At 31.8% G+C, this 18,815-nt stretch overlaps 3 protein-coding genes and 1 non-coding gene across 4 annotated transcripts; 1 reads left to right on the plus strand and 3 right to left on the minus strand.

Moving 5' to 3' along the window:
• Positions 1-5,323: 5,323 nt before the first annotated feature.
• Positions 5,324-7,051, minus strand: LOC125576365 (glycine-rich RNA-binding protein GRP1A-like). The gene has a single exon (XM_048736273.1). The coding sequence runs from the start codon at positions 6,167-6,169 to the stop codon at positions 5,681-5,683; it is 489 nt and encodes a 162-aa protein (XP_048592230.1). The 5' UTR covers positions 6,170-7,051; the 3' UTR covers positions 5,324-5,680.
• Positions 7,052-7,265: 214 nt separating this feature from the next.
• Positions 7,266-9,310, minus strand: LOC125576364 (zinc finger protein GIS2-like). Its single transcript, XM_048736272.1, has 4 exons — positions 9,185-9,310; positions 8,538-8,721; positions 8,128-8,220; positions 7,266-8,041 (listed from the first exon to the last, which is right to left on the minus strand). The coding sequence occupies exons 2-4, from the start codon at positions 8,681-8,683 to the stop codon at positions 7,468-7,470; spliced, it is 813 nt and encodes a 270-aa protein (XP_048592229.1). The 5' UTR covers positions 8,684-8,721; positions 9,185-9,310; the 3' UTR covers positions 7,266-7,467.
• A 60-nt stretch (positions 9,311-9,370) lies between these two features.
• On the minus strand, positions 9,371-9,443 carry TRNAE-CUC. Its single transcript has one exon. It is a non-coding gene; the product is annotated as a tRNA-Glu (tRNA).
• A 5,637-nt stretch (positions 9,444-15,080) lies between these two features.
• LOC125576366 (auxin-responsive protein SAUR50-like) lies at positions 15,081-15,906 on the plus strand. The gene has a single exon (XM_048736274.1). It carries the CDS (start codon positions 15,209-15,211, stop codon positions 15,623-15,625), a length of 417 nt encoding a protein of 138 aa, XP_048592231.1. The 5' UTR covers positions 15,081-15,208; the 3' UTR covers positions 15,626-15,906.
• The last annotated feature ends 2,909 nt before the right edge of the window (positions 15,907-18,815 follow it).

Below are 18,815 nucleotides of genomic sequence, written 5' to 3' on the forward strand. Positions count from 1 at the left end.
TTTTCGAAATTATATATAATGTTTTTTTTTTAATAAAATGGTAATGTTACATTATGGAGATAAGCCGTCTTTTTTTCAAGTGAAAAATGGTAATCTTACTTATGTTTAATGTAGTTTTTATATTTTTTATGATGTATGTTTACATATTATTTATAATTTGCGAAAATTAGTAATATTAAAGTGTAAAACTATATTTTATGCCACGTAACATCTTTTGAGAGAAGTTTTTTTTGCTGATGTGGACGCTCTATGTTTTTTTTCTTTTTTTATAAAATGGTAATGTTACATTATGGAGATAAGCCGCTTTTTTTTAGTGAAAAATGGAAATCTTACATATGTTTAATGTAGTTTTTCCATTTTTTTATGTTGTATGTTTACATATTATTGTTATTTTTAAATATAAAATGGTAATCTTACATATGTTTAATGTAGTATTTCCATTTTTTTATGTTGTATGTTTACATATTATTTATTATTTTCGAAATTATATATAATGTTTTTTTTGCAAAATAGTAATTTTACATTATGGAGATAAACCGTCTTTTTTTAGTGAAAAATGGTAATCTTACATATGTTTAATGTAGTTTTTCTATTTTTTATGTTGTATGCTTACATATTATTATTTTTTAAATTAAAAATGTAAAATGGTAATCTTACATATGTTTAATGTAGTATTTCCATTTTTTATGTTGTATGTTTACATATATTTATTATTTTCGAAATTATATATAATGTTTTTTTTTTTTATAAAATGGTAATGTTACATTATGGAGATAAGCCGTCTTTTTTTCAAGTGAAAAATGGTAATCTTACTTATGTTTAATGTAGTTTTTCTATTTTTTATGATGTATGTTTACATATTATTTATAATTTGCGAAAATTAGTAATATTAAAGTGTAAAACTATATTTTATGCCACGTGTCATCTTTTGAGAGAAGTTTTTTTTGCTGATGTGGACGCTCTATGGAGCTTCAAAAGGTTCCTTTTATTAGTAAGGATTTTTTATGTTGTATGTTTACATATTATTTTTTTTTAAATTAAAAATGTAAAATGGTAATCTTACATATGTTTAATGTAGTATTTCCATTTTTTATGTTGTATGTTTACATATATTTATTATTTTCGAAATTATATATAATGTTTTTTTTTTTATAAAATGGTAATGTTACATTATTGAGATAAGCCGTCTTTTTTTCAAGTGAAAAATGGTAATCTTACTTATGTTTAATGTAGTTTTTCTATTTTTTATGATGTATGTTTACATATTATTTATAATTTGCGAAAATTAGTAATATTAAAGTGTAAAACTATATTTTATGCCACGTGTCATCTTTTGAGAGAAGTTTTTTTTGCTGATGTGGACGCTCTATGGAGCTTCAAAAGGTTCCTTTTACTTGTTCTCTAACTCTGTTTTGAAAGTTATTCTTAGTATTTTTATGTCACGTGTCATCTTTTGGGAGAATTTTTTTTTGCTGATGTGGACGCTCTATGGAGCCTCAAAATGTCCATTTTATTAGTAAGGGTTTTTAAGTTGTGTATTTCTTTTTCTTATACTTTTTATTTACTTAATATCTATATTTTACATTTTAAATAGATGTTTAATATTTAATGTACTCTTTCCATTTTTAAAAAATTGTGCATGTACTTATTATTGTATATATAATTCGTACATTTATATATTTATAATATTTACTTATTATTTATTTTTATATATATTGAGTATTTCTCTTTCTTATACTTTATATTTAGTTAATATCTATATTTTATATTTTAAGATAGATGTTTAAATCTTAATGTATTTTTACATTTTTAATGTAAAACGGCAATGTTTAATAGAAGAACTTGGACAAATAGTCAAATAGTTATATTTATGTTTTTTTTCTTTTTTTATAAAATGGTATTGTTACATTATGGAGATAAGCCGTTTTTTTTTAGTGAAAAATGGAAATCTTACATATGTTTAATGTAGTTTTTCCATTTTTTTATGTTGTATGTTTACATATTATTGTTATTTTTAAATATAAAATGGTAATCTTACATATGTTTAATGTAGTATTTCCATTTTTTTTATGTTGTATGTTTACATATTATTTATTATTTTCGAAATTATATATAATGTTTTTTTTGCAAAATAGTAATTTTACATTATGGAGATAAACCGTCTTTTTTTGGTGAAAAATGGTAATCTTACATATGTTTAATGTAGTTTTTCTATTTTTTTATGTTGTATGCTTACATATTATTATTTTTTAAATTAAAAATGTAAAATGGTAATCTTACATATGTTTAATGTAGTATTTCCATTTTTTATGTTGTATGTTTACATATATTTATTATTTTCGAAATTATATATAATGTTTTTTTTTTTTATAAAATGGTAATGTTACATTATGGAGATAAGCCGTCTTTTTTTCAAGTGAAAAATGGTAATCTTACTTATGTTTAATGTAGTTTTTCTATTTTTTATGATGTATGTTTACATATTATTTATAATTTGCGAAAATTAGTAATATTAAAGTGTAAAACTATATTTTATGCCACGTGTCATCTTTTGAGAGAAGTTTTTTTTGCTGATGTGGACGCTCTATGGAGCTTCAAAAGGTTCCTTTTATTAGTAAGGATTTTTTATGTTGTATGTTTACATATTATTTTTTTTTAAATTAAAAATGTAAAATGGTAATCTTACATATGTTTAATGTAGTATTTCCATTTTTTATGTTGTATGTTTACATATATTTATTATTTTCGAAATTATATATAATGTTTTTTTTTAATAAAATGGTAATGTTACATTATGGAGATAAGCCGTCTTTTTTTCAAGTGAAAAATGGTAATCTTACTTATGTTTAATGTAGTTTTTATATTTTTTATGATGTATGTTTACATATTATTTATAATTTGCGAAAATTAGTAATATTAAAGTGTAAAACTATATTTTATGCCACGTAACATCTTTTGAGAGAAGTTTTTTTTGCTGATGTGGACGCTCTATGTTTTTTTTCTTTTTTTATAAAATGGTAATGTTACATTATGGAGATAAGCCGCTTTTTTTTAGTGAAAAATGGAAATCTTACATATGTTTAATGTAGTTTTTCCATTTTTTTATGTTGTATGTTTACATATTATTGTTATTTTTAAATATAAAATGGTAATCTTACATATGTTTAATGTAGTATTTCCATTTTTTTATGTTGTATGTTTACATATTATTTATTATTTTCGAAATTATATATAATGTTTTTTTTGCAAAATAGTAATTTTACATTATGGAGATAAACCGTCTTTTTTTATTGAAAAATGGTAATCTTACATATGTTTAATGTAGTTTTTCTATTTTTTATGTTGTATGCTTACATATTATTATTTTTAAAATTAAAAATGTAAAATGGTAATCTTACATATGTTTAATGTAGTATTTCCATTTTTTATGTTGTATGTTTACATATATTTATTATTTTCGAAATTATATATAATGTTTTTTTTTTTTATAAAATGGTAATGTTACATTATGGAGATAAGCCGTCTTTTTTTCAAGTGAAAAATGGTAATCTTACTTATGTTTAATGTAGTTTTTCTATTTTTTATGATGTATGTTTACATATTATTTATAATTTGCGAAAATTAGTAATATTAAAGTGTAAAACTATATTTTATGCCACGTGTCATCTTTTGAGAGAAGTTTTTTTTGCTGATGTGGACGCTCTATGGAGCTTCAAAAGGTTCCTTTTATTAGTAAGGATTTTTTATGTTGTATGTTTACATATTATTTTTTTTTAAATTAAAAATGTAAAATGGTAATCTTACATATGTTTAATGTAGTATTTCCATTTTTTATGTTGTATGTTTACATATATTTATTATTTTCGAAATTATATATAATGTTTTTTTTTTTATAAAATGGTAATGTTACATTATTGAGATAAGCCGTCTTTTTTTCAAGTGAAAAATGGTAATCTTACTTATGTTTAATGTAGTTTTTCTATTTTTTATGATGTATGTTTACATATTATTTATAATTTGCGAAAATTAGTAATATTAAAGTGTAAAACTATATTTTATGCCACGTGTCATCTTTTGAGAGAAGTTTTTTTTGCTGATGTGGACGCTCTATGGAGCTTCAAAAGGTTCCTTTTATTAGTAAGGATGAGCTTTTAAAATTGCTCAAAATGTGGTTTGCGAAGGGAGGCTACAATCGTATGAGGTCACGGCCCAATATGTAACGAGGGTGGTCAATTGACCCATATCAAATAAATAAAATTTAGTTTGTGGTGGTGTTTTCATAGTTATTGTAGTAGTTAAATTGTCTAAATCTATTTTAATTGACCTGCATGTCATGAATTCAAATCACTTGTATATCTTTTTACCTAAAATACATTAATTATGACCCATATAAATCATTTGTCTAGCTCCGTCACTGCCACTGCCCACAGGATATGGTAAGTCTTTGAGGGTGAAAGAGTGGTTAATGTCTGTAACAGCTCTTTTCAGGTTTTTATTTGTTCTACTATTTTATAGTGAATGTAAAATTGTATTCACAAAAAAAAAGAAACAAGATAATGCGATTGCTGCATCTCCTTTTTCAATCAATTCTTGAATCTCCTTCATTAAAAAGCCAATGTAGTTACACAAAATGAATGATAAAAGTTTATTGCTGCCGTCTTCAGAAAAAAACTATTAGCTTTCCGCCTCCTTCGAAGTTACAAAAAAAAAAAAAAAGTTTATTGCTCCCGAGACTGATTTACACGGCTTTACATATAGAGATATTTAAATGACGATTGTGGTCCAGCTATCAGGATGTATCTAGATGTATCGAGACTGTTCTTTTTAAAACAATGAGATATATTTCGTTAGAATTAACCAAGGGATGATCGAGACGTTGATTTATGTTTGCTTGGTTATTGTGGTGCTTTACAAGCTACAGACGTTGATTTTTGTTCGCCATATTTTCTTTTTGATCACTACTTAGACTTGTAATGTTATGGAATCCGGATACTAGCTTATGAACTTCAGTTTGAGATTCCCGGTTATTAAAAATATATAACTAAAATATTACTATTTCTGTTTCAAGATGATTTATGTTTTATAAAAAAAGTTATCTTTAAAGATATATATTCACATTTTCAATACATATTGATTAGCTAACAATGGCAAATTGTAAGTTTGGAATATATTAATTGTGTTCATCGAATTTTTGATTAGTTAAAAGTTAATAACAAAAAGTAATACATTTATCATCAAAAATTTGATATATTTTTTAATATATGTAAAAACTTCAAAATATACATCATTTGAAACATAGGAAACATCTTTTTATAATAAAAAGTTAACTATAATTGTTCTTATGTCATTAATTGTCGTTGAAAACACTATTACAAGCTGAAGATTTTGTTTTTCAAAAGATGTTCATTATAGAAAGCAAAGAAAAAAAGCATAACATTGCATTGGTAAAAGAAAAGTCTCGTTTTAGGAATTCCTTGTGAACTTTTCAGTTCATCATCGAAAGCAAAAAAAAAAAAAAAAACCTTTGATGAATAAGATCCTACTATAATGGCTATTTTTTCGTTTTCAGCACTCAAGAGCTCCAAAAGATTTGTAAAGAAGAAACCCAAAAGAAAAACAAACAAATAAACCCCAAAAAGTATCGTAAACCCGAAGAGTATGCATGGATATATATCTCTAGCTAGCGACGGCAATGTGGTTTGCAGAGAAAGAGACAATCATAGAAACAAAAGCCTCCGCAATGTTGAGGACATTCTAATATCTTTCCTCTACATTTGCCGTTTCCTTTGCACTCCGCATATTCTCTTTTCACAAACTCTCCTCTTCCCTCTCGTCCTTTTCTTCTTTCTTCTCCTCCACAACCCCATTTGTACCATCCTCCACCACCTCCTCCTCCTCCCCATCCCCATCCTCTGCCGCCGCCACCACCACCACCACCTCCCCCTCCGCCGCCGCCACCACCACCCCATCCCCATCTATAGCTTCCGCTTCCTCCATTATAACTTCTTTTCTTGTCCTTTAGAACTACTCCAGTGGTTGTGTTGTTATTATCAGTGTTGTTCTTGACCGCGTCTTGAACATTGGGACGGACATGCCCGCTCTCTAGTATGTTAGTTTGTAAGATCAGTACGAGAAGAAAGATAATTACCAATGATGAAACTGGCTTCATTTTTCTTGATTTTCTCCACAAAGTTTGTAAGTAGACTTGTTTTCTTTGATTTGATACGGTATCTTCTTTGCTTTGGTCTTCTCTTTATAGTCCATTTGTTCTTGTCCCCTTAAATAAAATCGAAAATTCCCATTGACAGTTAGGTTTGGACCTACCAAGAATAAAAAAATTGTCATAATTATGTTTTTTTTTTGTCAACTTATTATGTGTTTTTGAGAACGGATATTGACATAATTAGTCAGTTTAAATTTTGTACAACAGAAAAGATTTCTTATAAAGCGAGATTCACATTACTAATTTATTTAATTTTCCTTGTATTATAAGATTGGAGTTTGTTAGTTGTCACTGGTATTAGTACTCCTACAATTACAGACTACATGGTTAATCCATCATTTCTTACATATTTATTATCGAAATGAAACCCATTAGGTATATCAAGCTTTATATTATTTAGTACTAAAATATATTAGTGGTTAACTAACAAATTATTAAGCGGTTATAAATAAACAAAAAGAGAGATCCCTTAGGTAACACTACTAGTGGTAGTCGCCACCAATCAACACTGCAAGTCTTCTCCTTCAATGAACATTTTTTTTTCCTTTGTCAAAATTACAAAAGAAAGCTTACGCAATGATGCCACTAACGCATGTTAACCCTTTTTTACCTGTTTATGCGTACAGAAACAACGAATCAAAAGAGTGTACATCAATCCATCTCCTCTACATGTTAAAATATTCCTATAAATTCGCATGCCAATATTATTTTTCTAATAAAATTACAATCAAACCATTGTTGCAAGTTGGTATTTATGGAGTATTTGGTACGGTTTGTTTATACTTCAATTTTACGTTATCCCATTTCATTTCATCTACTTATAGATGAACTGGACCACGGACCACCATTAGCTGTATACATTTCTTTTTTTCGAGTATTTGTAATCTGTATACAACTATAACAGTTTTTTTGAATAAACTAATAAATGGAGTTTGATTATGAATGGTTTGCTTACGAAAGATATGTATTTTGAATATGCAAGATTATCCTCCTTAAACTTAACTACACCTTTCAATTACTCAAAGATTACTAAGCAAATGTATTAAAAATAAAACTGGATTCTTGAAACTCAGAACTAAGAATCTAATCAATGCCATACAACACAATCAATGTCTCAAATTTCACACAAAAAGAAACACATTCAACTCACTCCAACAGCCAAAAACAACAACAAAAGTAGCAACTAAAACGAGAGAGCAAAGCTATAGAATCACCAGACATAAAGCTAAGAACAATGAAGAACATCAGTAACGGCGGGAACCACGGTCAGCAATTCGAGCAGATGGGCACTCATAAGCCATATGTCCTCTGCCACCACAGTTGTGACATATTATCATAGCGCCAACGCCGCCGCCATCTCTGCCCCCTCGGCTCAAACCATCTCTTTGCATGCCGCCGTCTCTGCCCATCCTGCCAAAACCATCTCTTTGCATCCCACCGCCTCGAGCCCTGCTTCCTCTCTCTCGGTCAGAGTAACTGCTGTCCCCTTTTGGGCAGTTTCTGGCAACATGTCCCGAGATGCTGCAGATGTTGCAGACCGGATCGTTCTGGCAATCACGAGCTATGTGACCTGAAGTCCTACAGTTCTTGCAGGCCTTGTCGTTTGTGCAGTCGGCGGCGAGATGCCCCGGTTTGAAGCAGTTGTTGCAGAGCCTCAAGTCTCCTGCACGAGAAACTGGGTTCGTGCAGTCTCTCGCTCGGTGTCCAGTTTTGCCACAGGAGTGGCAGATTCCTTCGTTTGAACAGTTGCCTGCTACGTGGCCTGGCTCTCTGCAGTTCCAGCACCGTGACTCTGCAGTGCATTCCGCTGCAATGTGCCTGTTGATAACATTGTAAGAGCCATAAATGAAACTATGTAAACAGATGGGAACACAGTAATAAAGTTAGAGAGGAGACGTATATACCCTGGAAGGCCACAGTTGTTACAGACGGAGACATTAGGACAGTCTCTTGCAAAGTGACCAGGTCGCTTGCAGTTATTGCAGAGATTCGTTTGGCTGAACAAATGGTTTTGAAAAGATCAAGAAAACTATATAATCAAAATCCAAAGGTATGTATGCAAGCACACACTATCAATTCAATCAAAGAAACAATTATGGACAAATAAATATCGAAAGAAAAATGCAAATAACCATGATCCTATCCTAAAGCAACGAAGGCTTGACACTAGAACAGCACGCCCAAGTCATAAGCAAGGACTGTGGCTGCATTTCCAGCTTCTAGATCGGCTAGTACAAGAAAGTTACATATGAGAGAGACATAAAGAGATAAGGAATTTGTCAGGACGTTGATATGGTTTTGCTGGAAAAAAGACCTGAAAGCACGGCGTGGCTCACGGTCACCCCTACGATAAGGAGCATCACGGAAAGAAGAACGTTCAGATCTCATTCTCCTGTCTCTGGGGCTCCGACTACGGCTCCTGTCACGGCTCGGACTCCTGCTCCTGCTCATTGAACTCATTCCCACCACCTCACCAACTCAACAAACCACCACAACACCTGCCAACATTCAACCACACACACACACCAACATTACCACCTCCTTTCACTCCCATACCAATCAACAACACAAAATCTCTCTCCAATACCCACTTTGCTCATACAATTTATCTACAAATACAGATCTGGCAGCATAGATCTGATCTGAAAGAATCCACACACCAAGTTCTTTTGTTTTCAACAACATCATCATCACCACCATCATCATCTCATCCCACCACGAGATCTAAATTGCTTTTTTGATAGAGTAGACAATAAATTTCAATGTATTATCCAAACGTCCATACACAATCAGATCTGAGAACCTAACAAGCAATTATTCAACCAGAGACTATGAATCGAACCCTAAGCAAATCAATCGAATCTCGAGAAATCTAACATGAAATCGGATTCACGAGAGATCTACATAGCGACGAACAAAAACACTCGAATGATTGAAGAAGGAGAGTATCTTATCACGAACCTGAGCTCGAAATCTGGGTTGAGAAGAATCACACCTCTCTCTCTCTCTCTCTCCGCACGCTATCCCCAGCGAACCAATCGGCTAAATCTAATATATTTTATCTCTTCCATGGAGTTTTGTTTGGGCTGGGCTTTTCAAATGGGCCGTGTTATTGATAGTGGGCATATTTAATAATAAAAAAAATATCTCCGTTGCCGGTACTCGAACCCGGGTCTCTCGGGTGAGAGCCGAGTATCCTGACCAGCTAGACTACAACGGATTTGTGATGGCCAGTATGTGTGTATTTTAAAGTCCACTACTCTATCCTTCTATGTTCTCCATTTGTTCTCTTTCTCTGCCAATAAAATCCAAAAAAATATTCGAGATCAAATATTGTGTGGGTTCGTCATAAAAATGTAGCTCATCTGGTGTCTTAAAAAGCAAAAACTGAAATTCATATGGATCTATATACTTACTTTTATACTATGATTGTGAATATTGTAGTATAGGCGATTGGGTAGTTTATGTATTATGATTAAGAAGTTACGAAACATTTTCCTTCTCATAACATTAGTTTCGACTAAATTATTCAAATACTCTATGTCCCATAGTATATATTTTAAGAACAACAAAATAGTACTAATCTGGCCAAAATTGATTTAAAGGGTAGTTGTTATGTCTTGTAAATTCCATTGAAAATAAACATTATGGTCCTCTATGTATTCTGTTTACGCCACACCTACTCCTCTGCTGCAGGACCCATCAAAACTAGACAAATTTGAAAAAGTTGATGAGTTTCGGTTTTCATGTGACCAATCACATTGATGGAACATGTGACTGTGGTTTCGTTCTAAAGAAGGGATTCGCGGTTCGTTAGGCTTTCTCCCTTTGTTTTTATCGTTAGGAGCCTTACGAAAAAAGTATAAGTGTATATAACACACCAAAACATTTCAAGAAAAATTTACGGCTGGCATGTGCACTTGTTAGACTTATCGAAGCTAATAAATTCGAGAAGCCGTAACGGGTTCGAGTACTGTCATTGTACGAACGAGGCACCTTTAAGTCCTCATCTCTTTTTTTCATAAATTTAGATCATGTCCTTATTCTTAACCTCTCAGCCACACGTTGCCGCTTTGGTAACTGTTCATGGATCAGGCTCGTTTTAATTGTACAAACAGCAAACCCGTCACGGCTTCCACTGTTTTTGTCTCGCCCTCCCCCTCGTTTACTAATTTATTTATTTATCCTATAATATTCGCGATATTTTGTTTTTTCCCTACATTGTATTCGTAATACATCAATTATACATGCAAACAAAATTCCACTGTTTTCTGAATTTTTTGAACGTAACTGTGTGTGGGCATGCATTTTGGACCTTACCGATGTCAAGATATAAAGTCGTCTGCCCAGAACTTTCAAGCCACTAAGAATAAAAAAAATACTGTTATATGCTTTTAGAATCCTGCCGGATTATTAGTTGTATCTTGTATGTGCAATTATGGATTCAGAAAAAAATACGAAGGCTGTAACTGGAATGCTTTTTTTATGAATGGAATCATGTGGAATTAGTCATTCATAGACATTCCAAAAAAAATTCACCAGTTAAGTGGAAAAAACAAAAATTTTGATTCCATAAATTCCTGTGGGATGAATGAGGAAAAAAAGGAATCACGTTAAAAATCATTCATGATAAAAAAAGAGGAGGAATGAAAGGGATGGATGGAATGAAATAATTTGAATATAATTAAAAAATAAATACATATATCATTCCTTTAATTCCAAAAATTATCACTATTCCATTCCATTTTATTCCATTGATTCCAATTCCATTTATTCCATACATTCCTAGATTAAGTTTCCAGTTACAGCCGAATAAACCATGTGAGTGTATATAATAGCTCTGCGGGATAGTTATTTAGCCGCTGGAAGTAAATTTAATTTTGGGGTAGGGAGGGGCTACTACTGCAACAGTGCAACTTGGAGCTGTATTTAATTATCAAAAAGTTATCTTGTGGGTTCATTTTATGTTGTCTCTAGATTAAGTTGCATAATTTGCTGATTTAATTAATCGCTACTCCAACTTTTAGCTTTAAACGGAAAATTATTTATATCCTACTATATAAAAGGAGCTATTTTGAGGGCTTCTAAGGTGTGCCACATAGGTAGAAAATTCCTGGCCAATCAATTTACCAGCTCATCTCAGACTGGACAGATATCCATGTCAATTACGAAGCCCAAACAATTTATTTAAATCCCAGTCAATACTGAAGTCAACCCAATATCCATTTACGGTATATGATACCAAGAAACTAAGAAGCTCATTCTATTTTATGAAATTACATGCTTTTGTTTAGTCTTTCGCCACAGTGACCGGAGGCGTGTTAAATCACAAAGCTTCTCACGCATCCTATTATTATGCTATTTCAATTGAGGTTCTCAGTGTTGTTCTAACTTATATTTAAAAATAAATTTTATTAAATGTTATAGATTTTACTATTATCTTAATAAAATTTAATATAAATTTTATATATATTATATCAAATTGTATAAAACTAATAAAAATGATATAAAATTGTATAATTATCAAACATTTGGCCTAAACAATATTTTTAAAATTTTGTAGATATATAAGAAACTAAATATCATACGATTAGATATTTAGATATTTAAAAATTGCATATTTTTAAAAGCTTTAGTAATACAAATTGTATAATTATATAAAAATAATAATATTACTAAATCTGGAATGTTATATATGAATATATATATTTATTTTTTAGATGATGCATAAGATATTACCAACATTAAATAAAATTATCCATCTCATGTTTATTTTTTTAATTGTAGAGATGACATGTAGCAAAATGCCCAAAATGACTCTAATACCCTAGATATATAGAAAATATAAAAAATTTGAAATATAATACAATAATTATTTGTAGATCCAAACTGGTACGTTTAACTTTATGGGACAAGGAGACGTCTAATTTCAGGGAGTTAAATCGCATATCTACCAGGAAAAACCAAATCATAATCATCACAAGTATCATTCTACGGTTACATGAAGGTAATAAACTAAACATAAAGTTTATGTCAAACTAAATGCTTACAAATATTTCACTTTATCAGGGAAACTATCACTCACAACCACACCTGGATCGCGCTTCTACTTTGACAACGATATTGATATCATATAACGCTTCCAAAAGAAGAATAAATTGCTATCCTAAGCCTCATAGCAAACGACACCAATCAACTTTTTTTAAATTTACGTTACAGCTTTCTACGTCAATTAAATAGGCACACTCAAATACTATTTTCTCTTACGAATATTAAATTCATCAACATAATTTATTATTCAAACTTACTTTAGTTTATAAAAAAAGATGATCACCGCTTCCAATGTCTTCGCATTATAAAAAAACAAAACTTAACTTGCACTTTCAGAAACTTCAAAACTTCCAATTTTAGTTAAATTGTTCTTTAATTAAACATGTAATCCGCGCGAAGCGCGGACACGGGCTCTAGTACCTTTTAAAAGTGGGCCACATAACTCACAGAAAATAAGAACGTAAAATTTCATATGTTTCAAGTATCATTTTAGTTTTTTTTTTTTTACATAAAAACTAAAAAGTGTAATTCTATAATTTCAATGCAATTTATACGTACTTTTAGTTCAATATTAATGATAAAATGTATTGATTTTATAAATAAATGTATTTATCTAAAATGTTACTAGTTAAATTGATGACATTAATGAAAACATAAATGTATTTCAATCAATTTTTTAATATGTGTGAAAAATATCTAGTGACACTTTATAAAATTGATGTATTTCAATCAATTCTTAATATTCCATTCGTTTCAAAAAGATACATATTTTAGATTTTTCACACATATTAAAAAAAACACATTAAAACTTGATTGTAAATGCATTGTTTTTTGTGAATAACAATTTTTCGTAACTTTTACCTAGTAGAATCCAATTAACATCATTAACTTTTTTGAAATTTATAATATTTATTAAATAATACATTGAAAAAGAAAAAAAATGTATCTTCTTAAAACAAACTTTTTTCTAGAATATAAATTTTTATTTAACGGAGAGAGTATGTGTGAAAAATGTATAGTAACACTTTTTGCGAAAGGGATTGAGTATATTACTAGAAGGGAAAAAAAATGGAACATGTATTAATATTTATTATTTTAATGTACATCAACATTCAGTTTACCTGACTTAAGAAGTTATGATGGTGGTAAATATATACTGTAAATTAGTATAATAATACGTTTTAAATTGTAATGTTCCCCAAAAACATTTGTGGGCAGTTTTAAAATCGTAACTTTTTAAGTCTTGAAATTTAAAGAGTGTATGTAAATTATAGAAGGGGTGCGCGGTATAATGTAATTAGGAAGGCATGTGAGTCAGTTGAAACAGTTGGAGAGTCCACGTTTGATTACCACAGTTTTCTTGGTTTCAGTTTGTGGTCCGAAACATCGACCCCTTCCCTCTGGTTCTTTGTTTCTTATCTATTGTTTTTGCATGTATTTTAATATAAATATAAAGATTCACCGTATATGGTTTTCCAAGTGGAAAAAAGTTCGGTTATACGTGTTACGTGAACACTTGCAGGATTATCATATTTTCTAGTTCTCTGTATAAATATTTGTATTTTACCCACTAGTGGCGCATTGGGTACAACAACAACTTCCCTTTTATCCTTGTGAAGTTTCAGCTTTCATGTATTTTCTTTATTCCTCTAGATTCACGGGTTCAATAATCAAAATCGTGGTACTCTTCTGTACTTTTCTCCTCATTGGAGAAATATACAGAAAAAGTATGATCAATTTTCAAATTTAATTTCTGAGAGTATCATGATTATTTTGACCAATTATCATCTTTTTGACCAACAAAGTATAATTAAATAATTTGAAAATTTAAATAATATTGTTCTAAATTATTTATTAATAATATATATTTAAAATTTTAACAACTATTATCAAAATTGATATCGTTGTTGACTAATTCAATTCCATTTCAATAAAAGTGAGAGATGAAAATATTTGTAAGAGTTTTACAGAACATTTGCATTTTCCCAGACCCACTAATCTCTAATTCATACGTTATAATTAATACTTAAACAACCTTTGGTTAGCTTATAAATTCTATTGAAAGAAAGATTCGTGGATGATTTCTTTTCAAGTATTAAAGTTTCTATCTTAGCAAAAAAAGTTTCTTACTGTTAGAGAACGTGCATGAAGTAACACGGTGTGTGTGATACTCCTTGGAGTATTGAACAATTCATTAACAACTTGGATAAAATCATAAAAGCCCTACGCTCGATGTAACGAAATTGAGACAACTAGATGGGAGAATGTGTCAAAATTACACAAAAGTGAAGACAATAAGGGTATAATAATACATACGAATTTAGAGAACTATACAACATATTCGAATAAAACCCTAATCAACCTCGAAGGATGAGAATGAAACCCTAATTAATTAACAAAATCAGTAAGCATGCATGAACCAAAAGAAAATATCAATAGTTAGATATTCAAATATTTTCCACACACACTCCTCTCACTTTACACCCCCACATCTTCACATGCCTTAGAAATACCTTTCACATTTCTTTAACTAGTGAAAATTGATATTAATCTAAATTACGCCACGGTTTGTTTCTTTCCCGTTTGATATGAAAATATTTTGGAGCCAAACCAGATGATGACCCAAGCTGTTGCTTTCGAGTCTCTGCATTCTATCAAATTCTACAAGAAGTTAAATTATTTGTGTCATCTTAATGCACAACAAGTGGTTACCCGTAGCAAACACGAAAATTCATATTCAGACAACAAACACATCATAATCTCCATCTCTCCATCTCTCTATGTTATATATTTATAGTTTTATACACACGCATGTGAGTGTGCATAACTTCGTGTATATATACCTTTTTAATTTCCGTATATTCATATTTTATATTTATGAAAAAAAGATCCCACTCCCAATAATCTTCAATAAATACCCCCAACCACAATTCCATGAGCCCTCTCACACTTACCCTTCATTGTAAACAACAAAAAAGGAAACATCAAGCAAATACCCATCTCATTTCCGAAGAAATTGAGAGAATGGCGATGAAAAAGGCAAACAAGCTGACACAAACGGCGATGATCAAGCAAATTTTGAAGAGATGCTCGAGCTTGGGGAAGAAACAGAGTAATGTGTACAGCGAAGATGAGAACGGACATCCTCTTGACGTACCTAAAGGACATTTTGTCGTCTACGTTGGAGAGAATCGGGTCAGGTACGTTGTACCCATTTCGTTTTTGACCCGGCCCGAGTTTCAGCTTCTTCTCCAACAAGCAGAGGAAGAGTTTGGTTTTGACCACGACATGGGTCTCACTATCCCTTGTGATGAAGCCGTTTTCAGATCTCTCACCTCCATGCTCGGATGAACATATCTTTTAGAGTTTTGCTTTTTTTTTTAAAGTTATATATTTGAGATGGTTTTATTAGGATGAGAACAGTGGAAGTTGCTGAGCAAATGCTTCTCTGTTTTAGCAAACTATTTTTTTTACATGTTTTGCCTAATATGGGTTTAGTGTTGTATTAGAGTGAGACCTAACCCTTAGAGAAAGAGATGCTCGTGAAGATCACTCTCATGGTGGTGTATTGTTGAATGTGTACCCTGTGAGGAATATTTGATATTTGATGAATGAGACTTTTAGTATTATCAGCTTAGCTTCAATTTTCTTTGGTTTTTCTTTTGCATAGGTTAATGAATTATTGTGCAATGTGTGACATTTTTATTTTGTAGAAGACTCCCAATTTATAAAAAAAAAATTTGTAAAAAACTCCCAAATTATGTAGGTTAAAAAAAATAGAGACTATGCTGGTGTCTGTCTCTTAGCCAGCGGTTTTTAGCCGTTAAAACTGTTGAAGTAGCTAAAAAGATAAATATTTTTTTATGGACGGGATGTTAGTTGCAGAATCGTTACAGTTTATAACTATATGCAGGGGGCTCTGCTATGTTGAGATTCAGAAAAAGCGTTTTACTGTTTGTATTAATTTAGGAGATTAGATGGCTATGGTAAATAGCTATATTATTATGATATAAAATAAATTTGAAACCATTATTTTGTTAAACCCATACTTGTTTGAGATCATATACTATTAATTTAAATATCTTTTTAGCTAGGTTGGATGGAAAGTCCCAACTGCTATAATATTTTCTGAAATATAAATACATTTCAGGAATTATTAACTTTCACTACTCTATTTATGTACCAAAGAATTAAAAGCAACAACCCATAACTCCTAATGAGCTAACCTTAGATGTTGATGTTCAACCGCTAAATTAATTTCGATATTATTGCAATATGGCATTTAGTTTTGTTACTATATAAAACCGCACACACTTTACTTCAAACATATAATAAATTCGTGAGTATAACCATACTCTAAAAGCATAGAATGTGAAGGAGTTTTATGTTTTGCTTGACATATACATTCGACCCTTGTGCAGAGATAAAAGGAGTGTTTGAAAGCTAGTCTTGAAAACAGAAAAGAAAACTTGGAGATGTCAAAATCAACTTCAGAGGGATAAGCACATGCGGATGGGACCAAAAGCTTAAAGAATTCTCGTATCGTTGAAGTCCCTACACAAGATTCTGGTGTGTTAATAATCCTCTAGAGCACAGCGTGGTAGGTGGTGGACCTACTTCAATTATTTGGACGGCTACGATTATAACGATAAATTTGTCTGATCATGGGCTTTCGTGATCACGATAAGATTCACCGTATCGCCTAATGCACTCCTAAATATGTTTTTGACGTAAACACCCATTCTCCCTAGTCCCGACCGTACGGTACTTAACGGGAGGTTCGAGCGAATGAACAATTTTTTTCATAATAAAACTTAAAAGTTTAATAATTTTTTTTTGTAAAAGGGCATAGTTTAATAGATTTATAATATAGTTATAGACTTATAGTTTATATTTAAATAAAAATTTCGTTTTTTTATTTTCTCTTTTAATGATGGTATGTAATTCATCAAAAAAATGGTCGGTAGTATAAAAGTGGGTTTAATTGATTATTCTTTATTTATTTATTTCCAACAAATACGATAGTTGTAAATTTGTAATTCAAAGAATCTCGAAAGAAAAAAAAACTGGAGAGAGAGAGAGAGAGAGAGAGAGAGAAAGAGAGAGAGAGAAAGTAGATCTACCTTGGGTCCGGCGGACGGCCGGCGCGTGAGCGAGCGTGCCGTCGCCGGAGCCCTCTGTCATTCGCCAAGGTGTTCCTCCTCCGCTTCTACTGGTCTGCCTTCCCCGACCGCCTTGTCCGAGTTCTGGCTAAGTCCCCAATCGTCGTCGTCATCTCGTGAAGTACCGACTGTGATGGTGGATAACCGGCTGGAGTAACGACGCGGGCGTGTGGAGGGTCACGGCATGGTGAAGTCGGCATGTCAGTTTTTAGTTTCAATCCGGGAGATGGATGCTTATACAGATCCGTCGCCGCCGGTCCTAGTCTCCGGGAGGTAGGGGCTTCCGCAGCTCAGCCATCGCCGGCTCTGTTTCCGGGGGGTGAAGGCTTCCATAGTCTTGCGCCGCCGGCTTTAGGTTTCTTGTCGTGAGGTAGGGTTTGTTCCCGTGTTTTGGTTTGTTTGGTTGTGTTCTTGGTTCTTGGCTCCTGTGGTTCGCGGCTTCACTTTTTCTGGATGAGATCTCGATTTAATCGATTGAACTCGCCGATCTTTAGACAAAGCGTGAATGGAGTGAGATGATTTGTGGTGCCGTTCTTTTGGGGAGGGTGTCTGGGGGACTCAGAACGAGTTCGTTGTGTTGTTTTTCTATGGAGGCTCGGAGGTATTACGAGCTCCGGTGAAACGTCGGTTACAGTGTCGCCGCTTTAGAAGCGGCATCGATCAAGTTGCGGTGGATAGGGTGAGTTCGCGCAGATGCGAACACGTGTCCGACCCCTTTCGGTTTTGGGTCGCAAGCAGGCGGTTCGGTTCCAGCTGTTTGGGCCCTAGGCCTTTTGTTTTAATTTTTGGCTTTTTATATGGGCTTTAAGCTTTGTATTTGGCGGAAAACGTTGGGTCTCGGCCTTTTGAATTTTAATTAAAATTGACGGAAAAAAAAATTGTAATTCTCCACGTTTTGTTGATGTGGACTGGCATGTATAAACTACTCGTGAATTGATATGTCATGGCTCATAATATTACGCTTTCGTAGGTCCATTTATCACCGTATCCATTAGTTTTGTTTGAGAAAAGGTTTAGTACGGATTAATTGTTAAAGATATACTACTTTTCTTCTCTTTTTATTCAATTAATTTGCTAGAATTATTATCCGTTTTCATTTGGTCGGCCAATTTTATCTTCGACATTGTCTCTTTGAACAAAAGGTTTAAATTAAATGCATGGAAAAGGGTCGGTAAAAAGATAACAATCCCACCAAGTCCGAAAGTGCTACAGCTCCACTAAGTGTAGCATATCATTACGTGATTACAACGAGTGACATTTAGAATTCTTATTATATACATTTTATGCAATACAAACTTCAATTCCATTAAGTATAAATTTGATTGAATGTGACAATACAACTAATCTACTTTATGGAAAACCTTATAAATTGTTAGGTG

The sequence above is a fragment of the Brassica napus genome, chromosome A7, assembly GCF_020379485.1.
Source record: "Brassica napus cultivar Da-Ae chromosome A7, Da-Ae, whole genome shotgun sequence".
In the NCBI taxonomy this organism is placed as follows: Eukaryota; Viridiplantae; Streptophyta; class Magnoliopsida; order Brassicales; family Brassicaceae; genus Brassica; species Brassica napus.

Bases quoted from the DNA above. Each gene is read 5' to 3' on its own strand.
- LOC125576365 (XM_048736273.1), bottom strand. From the start codon at position 6,169: ATGAAGCCAGTTTCATCATTGGTAATTATCTTTCTTCTCGTACTGATC.
- LOC125576364 (XM_048736272.1), bottom strand. From the start codon at position 8,683: ATGAGTTCAATGAGCAGGAGCAGGAGTCCGAGCCGTGACAGGAGCCGT. The intron at 8,221-8,537 runs GTCTTTTTTCCA...CCATTTGTTCAG, and splicing joins GAGCCACGCCGTGCTTTCAG to CCAAACGAATCTCTGCAATA. The intron at 8,042-8,127 runs GTATATACGTCT...TGTTATCAACAG, and splicing joins AACAACTGTGGCCTTCCAGG to GCACATTGCAGCGGAATGCA.
- LOC125576366 (XM_048736274.1), top strand. From the start codon at position 15,209: ATGAGCCCTCTCACACTTACCCTTCATTGTAAACAACAAAAAAGGAAA.